Genomic DNA, 26,152 nt, shown 5'->3' with positions numbered 1-26,152 from the left:
CACCTCGTGATTTGAAATTCAGGAGGACGTTTGTTTCCTTGCAAATGTTACTTGAGAGTTTTTTGGTATGCTTGGCAGGTTGGATYCTGCAGCAGGGACTAACTGCAGCCCTCCTTAGGAGAATATACCTTTATGTGGGTGCTTTGGGGAGGGAACATCTCTAGCTGGGAGGCAAAAAAGTGCCACCATAAATTTGGATGGCATTTGCAAAGCCCTCTAAAAAGTCTTTGCATATGATTATAGCTGAGGTATGATATTTTTGCAAGGAAAAGACCCAGAATAGATTTATGTTTCAACTGTATCTTCCCGAGATGCATATGGATGCTAAATTGCAAGCGATACTAAAGGGAATTTTAGTAACTGAAGAGGATGGAGTCAAAATTTCCGTTTCTTTAAATTGTCTCCAAAATCATTTGCTCATCATTTGCACGCCATCAGAAGATCACTGGCAACCCAGGCTACATKTAACAGTGATGGCTACTAAATGCCAAAGCCATGAGATGGAGATGGGTAAATATGCAGATTTTTTAGACCTGTGACCTCAGTTATTGCATGATAATGCTTTTAAATGACTTTTATGATGACAAGACTACGTGTGGTGTTAATTTGGGCTTTGAAGACTTAATCGGTATACACAGCCATTGACTGTATGTTTTAATTAATAAAAGAGCTGCAGACAGGATTGAAAATAACTTAGGTAATTTAAAATGTACTGTGAAGTCACATGATTTCTGCACAGTTTGAGGTGAGGAGTTTATGTATTATTTCGAAGAAAGAAAGAAAGAGTTGCAACCTGAACTCCTGTGCAGCAAAGCAGAACGGATTTGTAATTTGAGAGGTCAAGAGTGTACTCATGGAACTGCTATGTACTGCTGTCCATGCCTCTTGGCATTTTGGCCGTGTGACTCCCTAGGCTGGACGGTCACAGGACCGAACAAGTTGTCCCGTTTCTACAACACACAAAACGAATCCYGCTGCTGACCTACGGCTGCTGTGCTCTTTTCCTGGGAAGGGTCTRTTCCCACCTGCATGCTGGAATGACCCTGGAACTGCCCCCGGGCCAAGAATCCCCCCGGAAAACCCAACGTTCCCCTTGCAGAGTAGGCAGCGCCCAGCATTCCGGCTTCATTCCCAAAGGAGCTGCATGATCCTATGGCCTTGGGGTCTGCCCGGCACCTCTCTAATGAGCAACTTAAAACACGTGTGACAGAGAGGCAGCGGCCACAGGGAAAAGCTCTACAAGCTTCATGGAAACAGGCATGGGAAGAGCAGAGGCATCACGTAAGCTCTTGCCTATTGGTACCGGAGAGGCCCCATGAGAGGGACACCATGGGTCCATCCCCCCAACCAACCCCAAATGTCTAGGCCCCGAGAACAAGAGCATTGGCATCGTTTGAATAAGCACACCCACCATGTAGTGCTCCGCGGTGGTCGGGGTTTCTTAGATATCCTGATTTTATAAAAGAAAGTAAAAGAAGAAAAAAGAAACAAGGTGAGAGAGAACACTATCATATTTCGTAGCAAGCAGGATACTGTGTGAAATCTTGGCCCAGTGAAGTGACAAAGGGGGAACTTTCTGTTTGCTTAAGGGAAAGCTTTTGTGCCAATGGCAGAATTACCAAAACACCACATTGCGGGAAACGGGGGCATTTAGGTCCAATTAAGCTGTGAAAATGGGAGGGGCACTTTAGCTTAGAGAAACGAAGGGCGAGCGGGAGCTCTGAGGGTTTGCAGGGAGGAGGAGGCTGCTTCACTGGACCAAGAAAGCGACAGTATGGGACAGGCGGTTTTCGTTCATCAGACACTTTGCTGCAGAGCTTTGCAGAACCTCGGGAAGCGCCGCTCCGGCAGCATAAAACATGCCTATGGATCTCGATCTTAGGAACACAGACAAACAGCCATGCCAAATCAGATGGAAAGGGTCCACCTAGCCCAGGATCCCGTCCCCAACCGTGCCTGCTCACGGCTGGCTAGACACGGAGCAGGCGACTCCTCAGCCTCTGATTTGGGACGTCTAGGACAAAAGTTTGTCTCGTGGTCTCGGAGATACTCAAATGCACAGATTTCCCCCCCGCTTTTGGATTTCCACCCGGGTGCGATGATTTCCCCCAGTCGCACGGGAAGGTTTCACCGCTTGGCGCTGGCAAGGGCCACGTCCTTGCCGCGACAACGCCGCGCGAGCCAGCAGCTCTCCAGGCCAACGATGCTACGCGTGGAAGAGCATCCAACACTTTTTCCTACGTACAGAAAGTGACGTTTGTGCTGAGGTGCTCTAAGTGGATATACTTTGGGAAGTACATATATATATATATATGTTTTTTTTTTTTTAAAGCAAGAATCTGGCTGCAAATTGATATTAACATTTTTCAGTATATGTGTAAAACACATGATTCAGAAGAATAGAAGAGAGAAACTGTCACTCACTGGGAAGCTTTAGAGCTATCTGGCTCCCTGGGAAACTGCATGCAACTATTCTGGTGTCCAAGGGTTTGACCAGTGAGTTTCCTCTTCCTGCAAAGAACGAATGCAGAAGTAACAGCGAGTCCGAGGGGGAGGATTTTAGCCAAYGGCTAAAGATCCTCCTCGCCTGCCCGCTCCAGCACGCGGGCAGGAGCGAGGGGGTGGGAGCAGAACGGGGCTCGCCGCGCACCACGCGCGGAGCGACGCCGGAAAACCCCACGCGCTTAGGCGGGATAAGCGACGCCTTCAGCATCCTCCTCCTCCTCCTCCTCTCGCTAGCCGCCTTCCGGGGGAGCCTTCGAGAAGTTTGAATTCTCTAACTGAATCGGGCCCTACGTGACATTTTCAACTCGTTGGTAAAAAGGAGGCAGCAGAGGTGAGGGGCTGTTAAAAAAAAAAAAAAAAAGCTTATCCTTTCATTTTTGGTGACATATTGACTTTACAGGAGTCAAAAGGCACAAGTGATATATTAGGGAGTCCCTGTAACTTTACTTAAAGCAAAAATTAGAAAGTGATCGAAAAGTTTTATAGAGGAGAGCAGAAATATAATTTTAAGCCTCTTAAAATTGCCTGAAGTGTGAAATCAAGTAATGAACACTAGAAAAGGTTCTGTCAGCTGGAATCAAAGCTGCGGCTAGTCAGCGTTTTCCTCCCAAACCTTATTACAGCAAAGATTTTTCATCTCTGCGCTCCGTTCGTCTCGGCCTTGACCTCCGCGCGGCAGCAGCCTCGGCCTCCCAAACCTCCCCTTTTCGCCTCTTTTGGGAGGCTCTTTTTGCCTCCCAAGGCCCCTGCCGCCAGCACCAGCCTCCAGCAAGGCAGGAGGGGAAAAAAATGTAGTGCCAATGAGTTCTGGAAGGGGGCAACATTTTTCATGGATTTAACAATGCGATTTTTTCAGAGAAAGAAGTTTTTTTGTGCATGGGAGGCTCCGGGCCAGCGTGTAAGGGGGGAAATGTTTTGCTTATGGCCTAGCAAGGAGGCCGTCCTGACGGGGCAGCCGGGGGGCATTTGTCCCATTGTCACGGCTATAGTGTGTAACACTGCTACATAAATATCTACATATATATTAAGKAGCACAGAACAGCTAGGTACATCACGAGGAAAGCTCGATGGCCGCAGCAGTGGTTTCTTCAAATACATCAACACGACAAACGCGCGCGAGGAGCTTTCTAATACAAAGACATATCAGAAAAAGCCATTTCGTATAAACTTGAACTTCTCTGGGTGATTAATGCTACGCTCAACAAAGGAGACAGTGTCTGTCTAATTACATTAAATACTTATCTTCTAGGGATTGGCAGGGTGTTTCTGCTCAATGTCACTTTTCATGACAATGTAATGATAGATCCGTTTACTTACCAGTGCCATTAGCAAAAATTGTACTGTTTTCTCAACTGCCCTCATATCACAAAAATATTTGATTAACACACTGCAGCTTATCTAATACTCTAAGCAACATATTCTGCATAGTTTTCTCTCTATTAAAAGAACGAGATTACGGCTTGTAAAATTTTTATTGCACTCACACAAAAATAAATGAATAACGTGCGAGGTACTTGGAGTATCTTTGCAGTTCACTGAGCAGGTCTACGGAATTGATAACTTTAACTTTGGATAAGATCTAGGGGGGGAAACAAGCAAACCAGCCAGCAAAGTAGGTGCTCTGCTGCACTCCTTCCCATCCTGCCTTTTGTTCTTATTTCCTTTTCATTTCGGGGCATCTTTTGAAACTTTTAGTAACTCAGAGGGGGAAGAAAAGGGGGGAAGAAAGAAAGAGCTTTCTTTCTTTTGCTGAAAAACAGCCATGGCCATCTCCCAAGTCTTTAAAATTCACCGCCTCGCGAAGCGGCTCTTCTCGGGCAGGCTGCTGTGCCAGCACACCAGGACTAATAAACTGTGCGGGAACGTGCACAGCCGGGGCGGTTCATAGAGGAACAGGGCAGTTTCCTACAGGATACGGAGGAGCAGGGCTGTGAGGTAACGCTCAGCCGTATAAACCAGCTACCTGGTATTTACTAACAGGATCAAACTCCTCTCCGTTTGGCTCAGCACTCTCCAGAACTCCCTTTTTAATGGATGGGCAGGAAGTGTTGGCAGCGCCCGGCACCCATGCATGGGATGCGGCGGCTTTCGCYGGTCGTGATCCCGAGCGGGCTCCGGCTTTCCCTAGGATCACACCAGAAAGTCCGTGCTTAGCCATTACAGTGCTTCAAATCATCCTTGGAGATTGCTATTCGTAAGGAAAACAGCAAATATTTTGAGGAGGGGCAAAAAAMCAACACGGAGGAGGAGATGCCACTGCCAGTTAGTAGTATCATCAGGGTGCTCCACGTCGTGGCAGAAGGAGGGACATGGGAACCTGGCTGGGCTCGGAGCATCCCCAATGGAGCCACACTGGGYGTGTGGGCCAGGAGATGCCCAACTCGTCCGCTCCATCTCCCGAAATCCCTTGCACAGGAGGGGGACGACGCGGCGGCCGTGCGCGCTGAGGACAGCGGCTGCGGGCGCCGCGAGGCTTCGGGGTGCCGGCCGGGCRCGCATCATCCGCCAGCAACGCCACCGCCGCGGCCGCCAACGCCATCGGCAGCTTTGTGGTGCTCCAGGTGTCAAAGAAGAATGAACCCCCCCAACAATGGCCCGAACAAAGGGACAAAAGACGGGCGCCGCGTTGCCGAGCCCTGCATATCAATTTAATACGTGCAGCTGAGGATGCTGCAGAGGGAGGCGGCGCGGGGCCGGGCGCGCGGGCGGCGGCGCCGTGGGGCGGCCGTGGGGCGGCCGTGGGGCGCCCCGAGCACCTGAGCTGGACGCGGGCCCTCGGCGAGCGCCCAGCACCAGATGGTGCTGCTGGCTGGAGCCGGCCACACCATTACGGCATTTCCCCAAGAGGCCGCCGCGGCGGGTTTTAGCCATATTTTCCTTTCTTTTTCCCCTTTTTCCTTTCAAAGCGATGCTATGAATGTAAAAAAAGTTATGTTTTTAGCCATTTTTAAGCGGGTGATTCCACGACCAATGCACTTCAGCGGGCGACCCCAGGCAGGGTGCGGGTTTGCTGTCCCTGCGCCCGGGTATTTGACACCAGGTTTGATTCAATCACTGCCACTGTTCACCCCGCATTAAGAGCTGAGTTTTGTTCGGGGGTTCCACAGAGCATTAAAGAAAAGAAAAAACTTGTAAAAACAGAGAACTAGCAAAGTTCTCCATCACGGTGACATGGGGGGATGCTGCSTGCAAGGCCGCCATGCCTTCTCATGGCCTCCCCTGCCTTAATTCTAGGGGATTGCTTTTTAGCAGAGGCTAAAAAATACTTTAATACTGGGAAGTTCCCACTTGGTGAAGGGGACGCATGAGACACTCAGCTTTTCATTTTGAATTCTCCAAGCGCCAGCAGTTGTAACCTGGCCTGCACTCCGGGACGTTCTCCAGGAACGAGGCCGGTGTYGGAGGCTGGGCAGCGGGAAGCAGCTCCGCGGAGTCGCCCAGGGAAGATCAGGCTTACGTGAGATGTGGCCAAGCTGGGTTCACTCCAGGAGTGAAAAAGGGACCTGGGAATGAATGGAGAGCRCCAGGGGAGCCGCGGGGCACAGGGAAATGAGCCGCATCCCATCTCGAGCAGGCTCCAAGGATCGGCCTCGTGCAGAGGAAGAGTCGGGATGAAGTTTTACTTCTGCTCGTTGTATCTCAGTTAACAGTAAAGGCAAGTGCTAAGGCAGGGCTCAGTTTGGACCAGGTCCAAAGTGCTTTCTGCTGTTCGGAGCGAGGTAGTGCATTAATGTTCTACATCACAGATACAGCTCCTGGCGACAGACGCAGGATGCTGTAAGAAAACAGGACGCTGCACTGAGCCCRGGGGAAGATAATCCGTGCATTTGCACTTCTCAAATCTCCCTGCTTCGAAACCCCTGCTTTTAAAGTAAAATGGATTCCCCTCACGAACCACAAGACCCCTTGCGCTTGGCCCTGGCTCATACAGAGCAGGGTCGCTCTYGGCAAGAGCCCTCGTCTGATGCAGGGACTGCAGGGCCAGTCCCATCCTGCCGGCTCCAGGGGTTCCCAGTTCTGCAGTTCTCTGTGGTCAAGGTGCTGGGGCAGCCCTGAACTTGAAAAAAGGAACTGGGGAATGATTGATTCCCTCTTGTTGGTGGTAAAACACCCCAAGAAGCATCAAATGAAATGCCCAGGCAGTGGATCCGGTTCCAACMGCAGCAGCAGTTCTCCTGAGCACGGCCCGGGACAAGACAGGAATGGGTTGTCACGGGATGTGGTGCAGCCTGTACCAAGGAATGGGTTAAAAAACACTGCACAGAGCCCTGCAAGCAGCGCCCACGAAGGCTGCCAAGCACAAGGATGTGCACAGAGCCTGCSGCCCATGAACCCGCGCCGCTCGCTGCCGAAACCCGCTAGAGGCAGAGCCGGAGCCTCCAGCGGGAGCGTTGGAGGGCCCGGAGCCAGGCGGCCGGCGGCAGCTCCGCGCGCCCGAGCGCGGCCGCCCTCTTCCCATCCCCAGCCGCCTTCCTCTCCCAGCGCGTCCGCACTTGGGGTGGAAATGTTTGCTCTGCAAGAAACCCTGTTTTCTTCTTTGAAACTAAGGCAAAACTGTGCGCGCAGGCTACAGTAGCAGCGCTGCGCGCCGCGCAGAACGGCAATGCCTGTACTGGGAGTCCTAATAAACAGTGCGGAGAGGAGGAATTCTGCGTGGAAAAGGGTGCATGCTCTGTCTCYCTCCCCTGTTTCGTGCACTATTTACACAGCTGTGCTTTGTAAAATGTGCAGGGGAGCTTTTTATTATTATTTTTGGGTAATTTATTTACCTAAGATAGCCCAGCATCTGTTTTGCGGTGAGCTTCTTTCACAAAGTTTCACAGTTGCCTTGACTGATGCAGAAGGAGGTCACGGTCCTTCCTCCGTGATCCTCAACCCATTTGTTCCAACCACGCTGCCATTCYGCTCAGCTAATTTGTGTTTTTGGTATGTCCTCTCCTTGGAAATGTGCACCCCTCGGGGACCGGTCTGGCTAGGTGAGTATTTTAGTTATCTGCTTTATAAAACGCAGAAGTGCACAGGAATTTGCAATAATATGCATCATTTACTGGCTCTCAATATGGACTGTATATTGGCTCTGAAGACTACTAATATTTTCCAGCTGCCTCCAAAAAAAGAAAGGGTTTGATGCAGTCCTTGCAACCGGTCCTTTCCCATGACTGCCTGCACAGGTGATGAAGCCTTTTCCTGTGTGCTGAAGAATTAATAAACCTGAACATTTCCCTACCAACACACCACAGTACGTAAAATATGTGCTCCCGCTTCCCAAACACATTAGAGAGAGCAAGTCTGCTGATCTCAACTGCTAAGACAGCACATGGAAGGAACGCAGCCCATTTCCTAACCAAGATCTAATCTATAGAAGACTTTATAGATCCAAGTCAACATCCTGAATTGGTCCCAGAAGCAAACAGAAAACCAGTCCAACTCTTGGTAGGCAGGTACAACTCTCCCTGTGTGATTAAGCCCTTTTGCAGCTAGAGTCCCATGCTGCACTAGCTGCAGCAGATGATTTGCAAGGGTGGCTGCGTCGGGATAGAGCAGCCCAGAGCTCACGGAGACTCCTGCTTGACAGAATCCAAACCAGCCATTCCCAAACACAGGGAGCTTCTGTCCAGCACCAGCCTCATACCTCCTCTTTGAAAAGATGGAGAAAGTTCTAAATCTTCCATGTCCAAGAAAAAGAAAATGACTCTATGTCATATATATGTGGAGCCAGATGTCTGGTGGTCTGTTGGCTCTCATGGCCCACAAAAGAGCTTTTTTTTTTTTAAAATTATTTTCAATGTTAGTCAGCAAAAATGGTAGATATGGAGGAAGTTTTAGGCTACTCTCTGCAGCAAAACACCCTCTGCATTTTTAAATTCAGGTTTCGTCCGTGTCCGTTCCCATTTACGGCACATCTGGAACCAGATGCAAGAAGCAGAGACCCAGCATTGCCCACAGAGCTTCTGCAGGACTGTGCCGTAGAGAGGGATACAGCAAAGACGAGGCAATGCACTAAGACTTGCAGGGCACCATTAAGCCATTAAAAATGGAAGTGCATCTAGGCTGGAATCTCAGGGACAAGAAGCTTGTTGCTCTGGACAACAAGGAACCTTGGAGAGGAGTGGAAACATTGCGGACTTTTCGCCCTGCCCTGTTGGGAACACGTCCGGARTGGCTGCAGGCTGGCAGCAGGATGGCTGGCTCACTCACCCCTTTCCCCCTCGCGTGACTTCRGACCAGCAATGCCAAGAGCACGGACCGGCATCGCGGGCCGCCACGTGCACTGCCCAAGAAAAGCCGAGCCATTGATCCCGCGGTAATTTGCTGTCAAAACGACTCCGTCTATTACAGCAAATGAGCAGCGTTAATCATTCTGCTTGATGAATGTTACTGCCGAAGACTGACAGTGCTCAAAGYGCCGCTACGGACCTGCTGCGTTTTCCCTAGCTTGCACGGAGTTCTTGATCTTCGCTGGCCTTGGCCAATTAGTTGAAGTTCTCTATTAAAGTGCAGTTCTGGAAAAGTTCTATTTAAAATAAACAACAACTTATATTGGTGAGTAACTCATCGGCTATGCAGCAGCCTGATTCTGATTGCCTGGCAGAGAAACACACACATTTTGTGCAGTATCTGATAAAAGATCTATAATGTGCTAACACAAACCTATCATGTAGCACCTGTGACTAACAGATTGTGATATCAAAGTCTTGATGCCTAAGTGCTCCTGTAAATGCATTAAACTTTTAGCGGCAGGAACTGTAGACTGCCAGTGACAAGGAGCTGATATGGTATTTCAGTARAAGTTGATAAGTGTTATTGCTCTTAGAAGAAAAGAAAATTCTTACGTTCTTGAGAACCACTGGGCAGCCTGTGTTTTGATGGGGTACTGTAATGCAGAGAGCAGGGATATGGGAACACATGGACTGCACGAAGGGAGCAGAAAAGAAAATTTAGGAAAGAAAATCTCTGCATCTGACAGTAGCTGGAGCTGCTGGGAGGACACGTGGCACTGGGAGCTGCTCTCTGTGCACCCAAAGCAGCTGGTTACGCAGGAGCATCCGCATGGGGCCACGTTTAGTTTCAGCTGCGGAGGCAGAAGCCTAAAAGGCAGCACGGACCCMAACTCTAAACTAGGGCCAAATGCCACAAGAGCCTGTGAAACTGGGGAGAAATGTGGGAAATGGTCTAGAATACCTTGGACATGAAAAGAAGTAGRGGAACTATGGGTCTGCATGGGAATGGGGACATGAGGTGAATGGGAAAAGGAGTTCTAGCTGCAGCATAAAGTCTAAAAAAGCCCAGGAAAAGTCCTGTAGAGAAAATGAAGCGTGGAAGTGCCATGAGGAGTCACTAGGCTCTGCCTGCTGCCCTTCTGGTGGCATGTCCTCCGCTTAATGCACACATTATCCCAATGAAATTCCTTCTGCTACAAACCAAAGCGTTSCGGACATCTGAGAAACAGGATCTGTGTCTGACCCCTGCTTAGAAACTGCTGCAGCAGGAGGCTTGTCTGGTTGTGAAATGTTCCCTCTGTCTTAAAATATTAAGCTCATATGAAGGAAGAAACGGCWCGGGCGGCCGCCGGTCAAGCATCAAGGTGGACGGTGAGGCTGCCAGGCCACGTGGGTACAAGCTTGATRGCCTCATGCATTTGCTTTCTGATTTATCTTCACCTCCTGAGAACTGCAGGGTAACCCAATGTCACATCTGGGAATTATGGAGAAGTATTATTGGCAGGGATTGCGGGTGCAGACCTCTCTGGCCTAAGGAACTGCAATGTTTCCTTGCTTTTTGTACATGGCTCTACGAACATCCAAGCAGCTTGGCTCAAGGAAGTTAATGAAGATCGTGAAATTCTCGTGTCTATTTATGATCCAGTGAAAATCACTCACTAGAGCGAGTCTCAGAAAAATAGTGCTGCAGTATGATTCTATAATTGAACGCTCCGTGTCTGAAGTTGAATGTTTTCCCAGTATAAATGCATTTTTTTTYCCTTTATTTTTGTATAAAACATAGTTCTGGTGTTTTTCATCATAATTTCAGCAGTCAGATCCTTGAATCATTGGCAGTAATGTAGCACAATCACGGCAAACTTCTCTGAGCTCTGATATATTTTGTGATATAAAGTCTCTTGATGAGCCCATAGACCTTTTGCCCAAGGATAGACCGGCCATACTCCGCATCACCAATGCTGGGACTTCCTGAGCAGATTTTCTAGAGTAGGTAGTGCCAGACAACAACTGTGTTTAGGACATAAAGAATGCATAAAGAATACAATCTGGGATCTCTCTTACACCACTTTCTCCGTCGTTTCCAAGATATAATTTGGAACAGACTTTGAAAACAAACTCTTGTGGTCATCTGATCTATGCCTGAATCACTTCTCCTGACTTGTAAGGCATAAATAAAGGGTCCTTGGTAAATATGAAGAAGAAGAATTTTCCTTGTGTGTAGAATCTGTGAGGAAGCACGCACATTCCAGGCCTAAGAAGAGAGCTATTGAGACCAGAGTTTGGACCAGTTGCCTGCACATGGTTGCTCCATAACAAGCACTGGATAGAGATGTTGGGCCACTGAGTGATCACTGTAACTGCAAGGGCAAAAATACTCAGGTATGGGATCCCAGCTGCTCAGGTGTGCAGAAATTGCACAGAAATTACTTTCAGACAGTCCTGTGGATGGTGGCAATAGCCCGAGTTGTAGTGAGTAACCACGAGGCTGATTTTAATAGGATCTTCACTACTGAAGACATGTTGAACACACTAACAGGGAACTCTGTTGCTTGCAGCAGGTTCACATCATGGTACCAACTTCCTGCGCCTGCAGAACTGCAAAGATGTCTTTCATTAGAAGAGTACGAGTGTTCTGCATTAATAATTTGCTAACTTTTTGGAACGCCTCCTTTGGTTGCTGTGGTTTTCAAGCTGAAGACACGCACGAGCTTTGCACACTGGGACTAGCAGCAGAATAATAGGGGTGGAGCTGGGGCGAGAGAAGGTGCCTTGGCCAGGAATGGAAAATTGAAGCCTTTCAGTGGAAGAAGGACCAGGGAGCTCCCGCAACTTCCAACCTGGGTGCAGGGCTGGAAGCTGCTCAAGAACACGACTGGAGCAGAGCTAATCCTCCCTGCAGGAACATCAGGCAGCACAAGGGCTGCAGACAGCTCCCACCTTTCGGGGTTTACTGGGTCCCCTCTAGGGAGTCAAGCAACTTGTGGAAATGCAAGTACCAGGAAGATCCAAGTCAAGAAACTAACGCAATTCTCTGAATTCCCATCTCACATTCCTTTTCCCACGTTGCACTTCAGAAATACAACTCAAGCAAAGTAGGCAAATGCCATCCGTATGCTCTGCAACGGAGCGACTGACAGAGCCCAATGTGAACGTTACTTGTGCGCCGAACCAGAGGATGCATCAGACAAATGCATCAGTGGAACTCGGACACATTCTAACTCCATCTTCCAGGGTGCATYCCCTTACTGTGGAATCAAAAGTCTACACCACTAATTATGGCTTACCCCGCTACAACCAGAGCTGCCGCAGAACTGAACAGGGGCCAGCATTTGAACCCGAGTTCAAAGTCAGTGTGATGTTGCCTGATTTTCTTCCTAACATCATCTTTATCCTCTCTTGCCCTTCTTCTCAGTTAACAAGAGTTATGTACTGAAAGTGCTGAGATAAAGTAATGGTAAGGAGGATACCGCAGAAGGTATTTGAAAAGCACAAGTAATTTACTACACGTCTGCTTTGTTTTACTTCCTAAGCCTTCCTGTTGTGAAAGGAAATTCATCTTTTCTGGCAGACTCCAGCCTTTTTAGGCCGGAGAGCTCCCCGGGAGCTTTCGAGTGCAGGTAAATGGATGTGAGACTCAAAGAGTACAGTACAAGGAACGGGGAATTAATGTGGGGTTTTGCTTTGGCTGTCACGTCTGACGTATAAGGAGAGGGCTGCATCCCTGCTAGATCTAGATGTGAAAACCTGAGCTCACGGCTCCGGTCATCGCGATGGGGCTCAAGTGCCAAGACTGGAAAGGTCATGTTGCTGGTGGGTGAAGCCCACAGGATGCAAAACCAGCCAAGTCTTCACATGAGACAGATGTCAGGGTGCTCCGAGCCCCAAAGTCTTCTATGATACAAACCAAGAGGGATAAGACTGGATGTTCTGCGCGCACCGGAGACCCCAGGAGCAGGCAYGGGGGAAGCATCCGCAGCCGCATCCACAGAGCACACAGAGAGGTTTTGTCCTCTTCTGTTCTCCTGCCAGTTTGCACATATGTTCTGAGTATGCATTCTGCCCTCCAAAGACCACTTACAGGGGCAATCACAGGGAAGTGGAGCAGTAAGAAAGTATCCAGAAAGGGAATTGGTTCAAAAGGAAGAAATGGAGACAGATGTAGAGTGAGTAGTCACGGCTGGCGGTAAATAACCCTCTGCCTGGAGTGCTCTCTTTTCTAAGAGGAGTTCATATATTCCATTTCATATTTCCTTTCTAGGAAGTCAAATCTTTGTTTTCCTGGCATTTGTTCCTCCTTTTTTTTTTTTCCTTCACTATATATGTTTTCTTTCTCTATGGTCTAAAACATTCTCCCTTTCCTCTCTCTTTGGCTAGGTCGTGTTCCCTTTTCCCTTTTCAGGGAGCCGTCTCTCCAGCCCCACTTGCCTGCAGGCCACGTTCCTAATTCCCCTGCACTCCCCCAGCCAACCCCTTCTACCGCAGCCCCTCGCGAGCCTCGAGCACCCGTCCTGCTCTGCACAGAGGGTTTCCCACTTGCCCCTGCTTTGCTCCCTGCTCTGATTCAGAGGCGCTCTCTCTGGACAAATCCGCCGGGAAAAAGCGCTCTACCCGGAGGCAAGAAAGCCAAGCGATGTGTTGTTATGGTTGGTGCAGATCCGAGCGCGCTGGGAGGTTGGCTGCGGCTCCTCGCTGTGCTCCTTCCTTCCCCGGCACGACGGCCATCCCGCAGACAGCTCTGCGCTTCCTCTCCTTACCCTGATTTCTTCCCCCTGCAGCYCGGCCAGAAACCCCAAGGGCAGGGCTGAGTTATGGGGTTTGGAAAGGCGGCGTAGGCGACTCTGCCAGTGCGGGATGGAGGCGGCGCCTGCCTTGGGAACGAGCATCGCTCCGCGCCGCCCCGCGCGCCGCAGAACCAGCCACGGCCACGGCATGCCAAGGCAAACAGAGAGACGGCTTCAGCCCTTAMACGTCTGCTCTGAATTTCACTGAGAAAAACGGAAACGCTGAAGCTCAGGGACTCTGTAAGTTAAAACTGTGCAATCACTTTTGCTTCTAGATTAAATAAACAGCAAAGCCCTTTTCTGGACAGGGGAGATGGGAAGGGACGTATTTGAAACAGGGCAGAGCTCACAGAGGAATACTCCGGCCAGGCAGAAGCTAACAGGGGGTGTTACCATCATTTGTATATCTTTCAGATGGCCAAAATACTTTCTAGGCATACTGGGGCATATTTAGATGCCCCGATGAAGAATAATAAAACATTTCACACTCATAGAGAGAAAGCACTTGTGGCAAATACACGTCAGAAGGGTCAAGCATTGATATCAGACCCACATGTGATTTCTGAGGCCTCAGTGCAGGATGGGTTCCCTCCCTGTCACTTAGGAGGAAGGGCCTGGTTCCAGAGACACATCGCTCTCGTCCTGGCCCGAGAGGACACTTCAGAACTGTCCTTCACCACTGAGCTGTGACTCCTCAGGCTCCTCTCCCAGCCACGCTCTTGCAGTGACTGTGTTATGGAGCAGCTGGGACCAAGATCTGGAGCAGAGGCTGCTGCAAAGCCTGCGCGAGGCCTCAGTGTGACGCCGCATGGACACAGCGGGAAGGTGGCTTGAAGCACATCCCAYGCAGGCAGCATGAAGAGCTTTTCCTTCACAACTGCAGGAGGAGAGAGCTTGGTGAATCTGAGCTACATCTAGCTGGCACCTGGTTCAAGTCCCTTAGGTTGCAAGGTGACTTTCTGCTGTTTTATGGACAAGACTAAACAGATTCGAGCTGCTTCCACAGTAAGTGAGGGAGGCTGTCAAGAAGCTGGTTCCTCCTCTGCCTTGCCCCTGCCTTCGGGAGGCTCAGGAAGCCTGATGTGGGCAGTTGTCCTTGCTCCCGATGAGCACTCAGCAGTGCCGGGAGAGGCGGAGGAGCTTCCGTCCCCCAACCCGCTGAAGGCTGGAGGTCCCTCTGGTCCAGCTCAGCAGTTCCAGGCTGCTATCTAGCAGGACCCCGAAGAGACAGCGCGATGACCACGCGTGGGGAAACGACCAGGAGCGACGGCAGAGTTCACAGCCAACCCCTAGCTGCTGTACAGATGGAGACTGTTTGTCATTAAGAAAGAGCAGCCCGAACTCTGGGGTGATTCAGCCCTCGGTGTGACAATGACACAAGGGTGGTGACCCGGGCAGCTTCTAACCCCTCCGACGGGCACGGACGGGGCTTTTGCTCCTGCTTTGTGCCCGGCAAGCGCCAGGCTGCGCCTGTGCCGGGGCAGGACACCCCAGGGCGAGCGGCAGAGCCCTGGGGACGAGGCGGTCCCGGCGGGCCTGGCACTTGTGTGCGGCAGGTCCAGCCTCTCCTCCTGCCAAGGCACCACATCTGCAGGCAATAAGGGCCCACAAGCTGGCTCCTCCTCATTAGAGCAGAGAGGGCAGCTGGCAGGGGATCCTCCAAGGGCTCCCAGGCGCCGGAATCAATCCCCTCCCAGTCTGGAGTAGCCCAAATTTGGTGACTTTCTGGGCAGGCTGTAAAGCACAGCTGTTTGACAGGGTCTCTAGAGGAGGCTGCGGGTATGTTTCCTACATGAGAAAGGATATAGGTGGCTGGCCAAGTGCCCACGGAACTGATTTTAATGCAGTTCAGGTTGAATTTACTTTTCCTGTGCTGTATAGTTCATTAGACGCAGAACCCTGGACAAACATGTGTTGTCTCTAGTCAAACCAGAAACACATTATTTCAAACCCAAGCAAACAATAAMGGCAAGAATACGTATTGTGAAAGGTCCCTTGGACTGTTCAGAGGGCCTTCTGAAACCCCAGGATKTTGGAGGTGAACATACCAGCTGTCATCTAACATACATGACTTCTATTACTTTTAATAGCAACAAATATTTGAATATTAGCTGTAACAGAATTGAGGCATTAACTCCACCTRTGTAAGTGCTACTGACCAGGAGAAATATTTTGAGTGGTACTGAGTACCCAGCTGATATCAAGATAAGTGATCAACGGACAGGCAAGTATGCAATATAACCGAGAAGATGGATCAACAAGAAAGATCACACACACAATTAACTAAGAACAGGCAGCAAAACTGCTTCCTAAACATTGTGAAGTTTAATACCCAGCATTATCTATCTCAATATGGAGCTTCATGACATTATAGATGAATAAATGCCTTCTGTAGGTCTCAAAAAGTCATTGCCAAGTGAGCTCAAGTGTTGTGTAACACYTGAGTGTCCTTTTGCCTTACAAAGCTCAGGAACCTTTATGTAAATGTTATACCTGTGCAGCACAGCCCAGGCCAGGGCTGTGCAATTTCTGCTAAGCAATTGTCACCGCTGTCCCAGAACTGAATCCAGACACTTGACTGGGAAAGACAGCATATCTTTTGCTGCATTACTTAAATACTTCAGATGCTTGGCCAAAATACAGAAGTGACACACTACAGAAACATCCACAGCTGCAAGAGCAAGACAACTACTACAGTATTTTCATCAGATTGGCCTTCTCACAGAGGAAGCTGCAAGATGTCTATAACCGACCACCTTTCTSCAGCGTGTTCATCGTATTTGGACAACACAAGAGCACCTGGAGAGCACGTGCGCGGGCTCCTGGAGCCRTGGCTTACCTGGCTCCACTTCATGCCATCCACTTGACTGGCTGCCGCTTCCCGGCGAGCGCCCTTGGCTTGTGTAGAACGGCTCCTCGCCGGGACTGTCCATCTCATCCTCCACAGACTTGAGACGTTTTGTAGAGCTGAAACGGTACAAACACATAAGAAATGCTGTGGACACGGGCAGGAACGCAGCTGCTTCTGCCGGGACGTGCCTTGCCAGCACTGCATGAGACTGACTTGTTTAGAGAAACTATAAAAGTCTTAGGGCCTGAGGAGAGAAAGGTGCAAGCCCTGCATAGCCATCCTGCCCACCCAGCATCTACTATTGGCTCCTCAATTGCAATGTGCCAAAATGACTGATTCAGTGTAAAACAAAGCAATCTCTCATTGAACCCAAACAGACTGCCTAAAAATTCTTTAAGTAGAAGATAGTTTAACATTTAGGCTTTCAAAAATAGGAGTGAGAAACTTTTCAATGCACACAAAAGCTAAAAAAGGAAAAAAAAAAAAGATAATTTAATCTGTGTTGCATGATTTTTGTCTTTGGAACAAGAACAGCTATGGCAGGTAAGTTTAACTGGAACTGTTAGATAGTTACACAGCTTGTCCTGACAGAGCACCTATTATCAGCCCAAATTTGTATTTTCAGTGCTTTAACTTTAGCCATTAAATGAATCTGGCTTCAGTCTCAGGTGGAGAAGAGCCGCATGTCTGCAGGGGAAGCGGTGTGCATACAACACCAATACCGCCCGCTAATTCCACCAAGTCTGTGTATTTAAGGAATATAGTTTTTTTTCAGACTGGGAACAGTCTAATGAGAGCAAAACAAACATATTACCAAGTTATTAGCCATCCATGCTGTTTATAATTAGCTCCTTATCAGTGCTAGCTATTTGCAGAAGAATAGGAGAGTGACAAGCGAGCTCTTAAGTAACACTAATAACCTCACTGTTTTGCTCTTGGAGCCACAACTAAACTCTACCTGAGAGCAGTGTTAATGATGAGCACTGCACACAGAGTACCCAGATCATGCATAAAAAAGAAAGAGCACAAACTTTTTAATTGATGTGCAATGGGAATTGTAGTCACCAAGTGTCACGGTGCACGATGTAGAATGTTCTTCGTTGCAAACCACAAGCTAAGAAATTAGTGCTAAGAGCCTCTCTTTAAGTAATTTTTTAAAGAAAATAAAAACAACAGCTACATTCAAACTGCAGATTATTTTACATGTGTGCTTGCTTATTGCAGAGCTGGTGACACTGCAGACTAAGATAAGAATGTAAAAGAAACCAGGGCTGAAGTTAAGACTTTCTTGTCATGTCTTTGAAATAAGAGATCTATTTTGGCTGTGGGGGGAAAAAAATCAATCTGGTTCCTTAATAGGGTTCAGAATAGTAGAGTGACTGGGCTTGTTTATAAATCTAATCTCATGGATGGTTAAAGTAAAAGGACAAGGTAAAAAATAAAAAATATCCTTGTCTGATGGTTACCATCTAAGCCCGAATGAAAATCAGCCTGGGTGTTCACCTGCATTAAAAATTCACAATTTTCAAAGGGTTGAGTCACAAAACTCTTAAAGCTGTATGAAAAACAGGATGCATTAGAGCCTAAGGATCTGACATTATGTTATCTCATGGATAACACTTTTCAAGGCAAAGAATGCACACAAGCCAATCTTAAATTTAGCAGATTGTGGGTTTCTTTCCCCCTATGCAATCTAAGCCACAACAATCAGAGCTAGTGTCTCCTTACAAATATTGGGTGACCTTCCTTAGGCCAAGGTGACACATCTCACCGTGCTCCCACCTCCCTTCTGCCACCAGCCCCCACACAATCACTCCCTGCACACCGAGACACGAGCCAGAAGCTACACAGCTCGATGCCGTAGGGCTTCCCCAAAGTTATATATAAATACAGAACTTTAACAGCAATCCAGAGAGGCTTTCTGCTTGGTGAGCCTGGAAATGCTCCACACCTAGAGGCCCTCAAACAACTCATCAAATAATTCAGCAGTAACTTTCCCACATGAATAGTGAGGWTTCCCTGGGTTCCCGAGTGACTCAGTAGTAGGCACAGATTCAATTACCTGGTAGAGGATGTGCTAGGTAAAGACCTCCTCATTGCTCCTGGGCTCATGCTGTAGTATGAAGAACTTTCCAAATCGGAGAGGGAGAAATTAGGGCCTGTTCCTGCAGCTATTGGTGCTGGGGAAAGAAAAGACATTGCAGACAGTGAGCCATGGGAGCAAGGCTTGCGCTGCACTTCACAACCATTGCTTCCTYCTCATGAGGGTATTCAGTTTGGGGTGAGAACGGGTGTGACGTGCAAATTAAGAAATCATTATGGTAACTGGTTTTGCAGTCAAAAAGATGCAAAGTTTATCAAGGATACAAAGTTCAGTGACACAGACTATTTCTAACTGTCCTCCAAAGATATTCCCTCTTGACAAATTTAAACAGACAAGGCAACTCTTTTGTGCAGTTCCTTTTGGCACAACTTTTCTCTTACTATCATTCCAACATTTATTGCAACTTGTTGCTTTTTTATTTTTGAATTAGCCTGCATTTGCTGGCACAGTTACAATAGGCTGCATCCCCTCTGCCGTGTGCTTGGCATAACCCATAAGCAGCAGTGGAGCGCTCAGGAGCTTCGCTACGTGCCACAGCGCACAACCTCCAGCAGCGAGGCGGAGGAAAAGCTCCTCCATGCTCCTTGGAGGAAAAAGCTCCTCCATGCTCCGTGGAGGATAAAACACCACAGCGGAGAAGCCTGAGTCCTTCTCCGCTCGCCAGCATTTCCGTTTTCCTCTGGCCTCTCCTCTAGCTAAACCAAAGCTGGAGACAAAACCTGCAACCCAGCAATCATCTCGCATCGTTCCCCTCTCCCCTCTTCTCCAACAGAAGGGGTGRGTTTTTGTGCAAGGACTACAAATACCTCCAATTTCCATGCCCTAGAACCCTTCCCTTGCAATGCATCATTCCGAATCCCACACTCCGAAGTTTGCAGGTGCTAAAGTGTGCTCTTCCACGGGCAGAGCAACTCCATGCCCAGGTCAATGGCCAATGTATTTCACAAAACCCCCTCCCTGCAGGGCCCTGGTACCGCAGCCACTGTCGTGGTGCCAGTTCAGGGGACAGCTCTGGGTGCCCATGGGGGCACACTGCAATTTCCTCTCGTGTTGCAGGCACGTCTGAACRCAGCGGGCAAAAGCTGCGGTGATCAGCACAAGGAATTAGGTGGGGTGGTAATTTATGACAAGAACACTCAAATCCTTCATTATCCACTCTTAACTGGGATATGCTTCTTGTGCACTGGGTACATGGGAGAGTGCACTAACAAAAAAAAAAAAAAAAAAAGAGAGGAAAAAAATAAACATATTAAAATTAACTCATTTTATCAACCTGTGCTTTCTGCCACAGTTTCCTGACAGCACCTACAAGCGGCTGTAAAACTGATGAATTTGCATGGAAAAAGAAACCAGTGTAAGTAATTTGTGTAAGAGGTAACACGGACATGGACTGCTATAACTCAGACACCCTGCAGATAGCAGACTGCTGCAGTGTGAGCAGTTCTGGGTTAGAAAAATGACCACACTGCAGTCAGTCTGACTCGAATGGAAATCAATCATAAAGGTATCTCTGCAGCATCCACTCCAGTTTTCAGCAACTTCCTTGCCAAACAGCCCCGTGCTCTGGAAACCCTTTGCTGATCCTTCCTCCGCACCCTCTGCCTGCCCCAGCACCGCTTCCATGGTAAGCGCAGTAYTTCCCAAACAGGAACATGAAAAGGCAAGCTCTAAATCAAAGCCCCGCGGCTTTTGGGGGCCAAATGAATTTCGGAGCCACTGCAAGATTTATGAAGCTGCCTCATTCCAAGCAGATAGGGACGAAAACGCTGATATCCGGACTGTGCTTTGCCTCTTCCTTTCTCTTCCCTCTGTTAATCATCCTCCTGGATGTGTGTGTCCAAATCCCCRCGCTGGCCCCGGCTGGGAGCACAGAGCAGCCGCAGCGGAGCAGGGACACAGCAGGGAGCTGCAGTCCCTGCAGCAGCTACACAGGGCGCTCGGTCTGCGAGCGGCCGGAGCACCTGGCCGGCTCCTACGGCCACCCAAATGTTAGGAAAAATCACAGGGAAAAAAAAAAAAAAAAACCACCCAACCCTGTGGTTTAACTCAATTGGAATATTTATTTTGCAAAATGTATTGCACTACAAGGCAGGACTCACTAAACAAGGGGGTTAGGCTGGTTGCTCTTCCTCAGACCGTGGCGTTCTCTTAGTCATGCTAATACGTAGCTCCTCTTTTTCTTCTTTTCCCCATTTTCCATACTTATTTTTACAAAGGGCCAGTGCGGTGACTAGGATCACTACACCTGTAACGCTGCCAGGGAGTGATGATGGGCTTGAGGTTAAATGGGAAAAACGTGATATTTGACTAATAAACTTCTCCCTGTGTCGTGGCTTCACAACTGTGTTGCAGGGGACAGAGCTAAGAGGGATCCGGGGTGGGTTTTTTTGCCCACTGGCATTTGCCTCCCGCACCCTGTAGCAACGGGGCTCTGCCGCGTACAACAGATATGAAATGTGTGATGTTGCTTCTAAAATTACAAGTACAGGCTGCTATTGACCGTCTCATTATGCTGAGTTCCATTTATAAACATAGCTAACCACTAAGTTTATAGAGACTTTTTGTGCTGCTTTAATAGGATATTGATCGAGAGCAAGGTTTGAGTGGACTGCCATTGAATTGTGTAATGGCATACAAAAGGCAAGGTCACGGCAACTGCTCGTTCCATGCCTGCAGTCTATTTTTTATTATAATCCAGTTCTCTTTTTTTTCCCCCCCTCCTCTAGTTCCCCCGCCCGGTGCGGGTGGGACACAGAGCAACTTTTTTAGATGTTAATTTTCACGCCGCTGGCTTTAGCTGCCTTCCCTCCCGCGGTGCTCCGCGCAGCAGGACCCGCAGCAGGGGCTGCTCTCGGCCACCCGCTCCGGGTCACGGATGGCAGGAAGGTTCCCCCTGCTCCGCTCCGCTCCATGCAGCTCCCATCCTGCAGAGTGGCACTTCCCTCCCAGCTCCCTGTTCATCCGCATGAGGAATGATGTCACTTTGACAAATAATACCGCACAAAACAAATATGTTTGATTTGGCTCTAGCACATGTTCATCAATCCCAAATCTCTCTTGCCATGCGGGGCAGCGCAGGCTGTCCAGCTGCTCAAAGGTCCTCCAAGCCAGGAGGCCTCCCAGCGGCTCCTTGCAAGGGAACGTGGAGCAGACCACGTGCCTGGAGAGCTGCACACAGGGAGCACAACGTTTCCTAACGAGGCTGCACGGGGAGCAAGTTTGGCTTGGTCAACATCTGCCCATGCATCTGTGCTTCTCCAATGGACCAAGGGACCCGAGACCCTCTGGAGTTCTCACCAGCAAAGAGCTTCTGAAGGAGGAGTGTCAGAGTTGACCAACCATCATCTCCAAAGGGACCCRAAGGGGTCTGCTCGGTACCCGGTGTGAAGGGACAACCCTGGGAGAGCAGCTCTCATCTTTTGGAGTTCTCACAGTGTATGAGAGCTGGCAACCTGAACTGCAATACCCAGCTGGACAGGCTGAGGAGCAAACTATCTATTTTTCAGATGAACATTTATGATCTGCTGTCTCTATTTCAGTAGGCTCTTCAACATCCAGAAGCTGGGTAGGGTTTTGAAAGGAAATCCACAGTTTCGGGACTGAGGAAAGCAGGTTTCTGTTACCAGAACAACCTCGATTTGTTCAATAGCTCATAGAAACTGTGATGACTGGCACTGATGGATAAGATAGATAATGGTAATAGCTGACCTTTTGCTTGATTAATTCATTCCCCAAATTTGCATGACTGAGACAACCGTCTATTACTTGAGACTCCTTGTCATGTGGACCTCTGAGAAGTTAACTAAATAAAGCTGGCACGTAATTACCACCAACAATATCTAATAAGATTAATTTGAGATAACGGCAACTAACCAAAGCCAGTTGAAACTGTGGGAAATCACATATTTCTACCATTGTATTATTGAAATCAAGCACGGGAAGAATGACAGTGGGCATACACAACGATGACCTCTGCATGCAGCAAGCAGGGAGGCCGTGCAGAAAGACACAGGAGGCTAAACACGAGGGCAAGTTTCCTGCGGCCCGAGCCTTGATTGCTCTGAAAGATTCAAAATGTGGATGTTTTGCTTGCTCAAGACTGCTAATATCGGCCAGTGAGGCTGAACGATGGCTGTTCTTCAGCGGAGCTTCCCAGCACCAGAGCAACCCACGGGCTGGCCTCAGCTCAAGCCACAAGCATACACGAGCAACCCAGCCCGCGTTATATRGAGAAGGGTGCTCTTTAAGGGAAACCCTACACAGCAATTTAGGCAAATAGGCAGCAATTAGTCTCTTGCTCCGCTACGCTAAATAATTCTTTGATTATGAGCATGCAAATTCCTACTGGCTTCAATGGGAATTTGCTGGTAGACTCTCCATTAAAGCCATGCGGCCGGGTAGCCACACGTGGGGGCTTCTCAGACCTCATGGAGCAAACAGGGTGACTGCTGGTGCGCCCAGGTCCGGGGCATCTCCCAGGGAAATGCAGGGTGCTACCAGGAGTCGTGTGGCTAATCCAGGCCTGGCACTCCTCCCTCTGAGTCAGCTCTGAGGAGCGATCCCCATACACTTTGGGAACACCGTTTTTGGTGTCCTCTGCTGGCTTCTGGACAGGATATAAAACTGAGGTCTTGAGCTGCAAGGATTATTGAAGAGCCCRTGAAAAAAGAGAGCAGCCTCCCTTGGCTGCTGAACAAAAAAGCTGAATCTTGTCATTTTGCCTACCAAGGTGTCCTTGCGTGTTCCCGGTGCAGGTGACGCCTGTCCTGCTCTCTCCCTGGTTGCAAGACGTGGTGAACACTAGGCTTTTTGGTAGCCCATATCTCTGTTTGGTTGCAATAAGACACCATGGATAATCAACAACAGGAGGCCGTGCGAGGCCGGCAGGACGGGCCGCGGGGTGCCCAGCAGCACGGAGCACGGCTGACGGAGCCCAGAGCAGCCCTGCTCCCACGGCCAAGATAAGATTGCAGCGGAGCGGGAGGCCATACGGAGCGGGCAGGGGAGGCCTTTGGGATACAAAAGCCTGAGGGCCTCGCACTGAGCTAAGGTGACATGAGATGGGCACGGGCAGARGAGGCGGAAATCGGGTTTTGCCCAGCGGGGCTGGCGGCCGCAGCGAGTTAGAGCACGATGGCCAAGGCAGCCCGTTGTCCGAGCCCCTGGGGCAGCCCAGYGAGTGAGGCGGCTTCCAGGCGCGCTGAGCGCCCAGCTCCTCCTCTGCACTTGTGCCCCTCTTGGCTCTGTCCTTCCAAGAAAACTCCCACAGGTTTTCAAGCAGCCACTTGCTCTCAGTCCCTGTCTCCCGTGCACGTGGGTCTGCTGACCGCCTGCCTCCCACTCCCTGTGCTTTTCTCGTGGGCAGCCTATTTTTCAATGGACAGCTCGTTTATGGGTTTGACAGATGTGCAAGACTCTGCGGAAGATGAAACAAAACCCCTTATAGGAACTCTGCCCTGAGACTCCAAACCACTGTGCTGGGGCCGTGCCAGTGAAGCACCATCCCCTGATGGCTCAGGCTGCGTGTGCGGAGCCAATATACACACAGATATCCATATGTCCAGGAGCAGAGCCATTTCTGTGGCTGGCTGTACTAACCAGTGCTGGGCACATGCCCCACGGTTGTAACGGGACAGGCAGGCGAGTGATTCAACTGCAGCAGTGATAATTAGTGAGACTGCAAYGTTACTGCTCAGCTCGACTGTAGCTCCAGGGAAGAGGACTGGTCCTACGGGCCTGGTTAGTCGGAGTCTCACCACCATCCTCTCTCCTTGGACTATCTGGATTATGTCATAGCAAAACCCAATCAATGCACCTTTGATCAATGGACCAGGGTGGTGACAGGTGCTCTTAATTCACTGTTGTTAGTGAGTATTGACAAGGCCGTAATGATCATGCTGCAGTGTGTCATTCACGCTGAGGGCATTAGCATTCTCTAAAGGTCAAAAAACAAATCCTTCAAAAGACCGAATTCCACAGGGTGGAGGGGACCTGCAGGCCTTGCAAAGCTGTGCCCGAGTGCAGGACAGCAGGCTGCTGGAGCTGCTGCCACTGGCTAGAGGCATCGCTCTGCAGGTGGGCACACACATGCACGTGTGGCACCGAGGGGTGCACTGCACAACGCTGCACAGGAAAGATTCCCACCTGATGAGCACGAATGGTGTCATTGCTGGAGGTCTGGCTGAAATACAGCCCTTGGATCCTGCAAGGGATCCACCTGCAAGCTCCTCTGCCTAGGCAGCTYGCTGCCCTTACACAGAATCTGCCCGTTTTCAGCTGAGCACCACAGTGGTTCAGCAACCTCCACATACTATTTTGCAGGACTACATACATTTATATTATCATTAATATACATGTATTTAAAATATTACACTGTTTTTTCTGCATTAACAGACATGGCAAACAGCAGTGTCATTGGAGCAAAGCAGGGAGAAGACACTCCATTTTCAAGAGACCATTTCCAAATTGGGGAAGGGGCACGATAAGAATCAAGGCAAAAAAAAGAAAAACCCCGAGATTGCAGAAACCACCTAACCCTCCACAACGCGATACTTACTTTGTGAGACTCTTACTAGCTCAGTCACACTGAAAACACCTGATGTGACAAAACTGTCCTGGAAGCCCAAATGTCCTACAAAACAAACAGAGTGAGAGAACAGCGATTAGCTTGAAGCATTTAATGACGGTATTCTCAAATACTTTAGTTTCATTTAGATTTAAAATGTGCCATCTAATTTCCCACTTAGCACTAATTATTGTTTATGTAGGTGGGTAGCTAGTCATACAGCTATGTAGGCTGCTTTGTGGTTTCTAGCTAGAGGTTAGCAGGGCTAACGTGACACATCAGCAGGGAGATTTTTACATGTTAAAGCATCTCAACAGGAAACCTGAAACAAAAGAGGACTATTTTAATAACCGGTTACCTTGGATGACCCCTAATGACTTCACAATTGAAATGAAAATACTGTACCTAGGAAACATGCAGGACAGCTAAGTTCCATAATCGTTTTAAACATTATTCTCTAAAGAAACATCTGATCAGGATTATCTACCCATTCATTCAAACAAAACAAGATTTAAAGATGTACTCTTCATTTTCTAAGGCTACACTGGGGAGATCTTAAAATAGCAGCAAAAAAACCCACCCTACTTTAAAATGAATTCTTTTCTCATAGGGAGAAAAAAAATCTAACGTTTAAAACAAGCTTTGGAAAAGAAAAATAAATGTCTGCCTAGGAAAAGTGCTGAGCTGGAGCTAGGAGTGTCTTTAGGATGCAGGCCGTAGCTCGGAGCTCCGTGCAAGCAATGCCTCTGCACTTCGTATCAAAATGTTATTACACTTTACATAACAGTATTTTCCCTCTCCTCTGCAAACATGTCTACCACCAAATGTTCATTTAATTTTCACGGGTCTGATCAATGACAAAAGGCGCCGCTCGGGCGGCAGCCCCGGGGGGGACGCGCGGGACATCCCCGCCGGCCGCGCGCGCCCGGACGCAGTGCCACGGCAGAAATCTCGGGATAAGGAGATTACRGAAAGAACCAAGTCCTGCCTGCTCCCGGGATAACGGGGTACCCGGTAGGGATGTCCTACTTAGAGTCCCCATTTCAGGGCACGCACACGTGTGTTTTGGCTCTCACGCAGCCCCCCTGGCCGTGCTCACCCTGGCAATCCCTGAGCACCTTCCCC

At 49.1% G+C, this 26,152-nt stretch overlaps 1 protein-coding gene across 1 annotated transcript in view; it reads right to left on the bottom strand.

Moving 5' to 3' along the window:
- Positions 1-26,152, bottom strand: part of NFIA (nuclear factor I A) — a 213,474-nt gene that overhangs the window by 44,690 nt on the left and 142,632 nt on the right. Inside the window, exons 4-8 of the mRNA XM_026040730.1 lie at positions 25,019-25,093; positions 18,421-18,538; positions 16,347-16,474; positions 2,425-2,511; positions 1,412-1,450 (exon numbers count right to left, since the gene is read on the bottom strand). Of these exons, the coding sequence (XP_025896515.1) occupies positions 1,412-1,450; positions 2,425-2,511; positions 16,347-16,474; positions 18,421-18,538; positions 25,019-25,093 (447 nt within the window). The remainder of the gene's footprint in view (positions 1-1,411; positions 1,451-2,424; positions 2,512-16,346; positions 16,475-18,420; positions 18,539-25,018; positions 25,094-26,152) is intronic.

The sequence above is a fragment of the Nothoprocta perdicaria genome, unplaced genomic scaffold (assembly GCF_003342845.1).
Source record: "Nothoprocta perdicaria isolate Ctin4 unplaced genomic scaffold, notPer1 scaffold_262, whole genome shotgun sequence".
Lineage (NCBI taxonomy): Eukaryota > Metazoa > Chordata > Aves > Tinamiformes > Tinamidae > Nothoprocta > Nothoprocta perdicaria.
The sequence above is the reverse complement of the archived record's forward strand: the minus strand, read 5'-3'. Positions and strand labels throughout refer to the sequence as shown.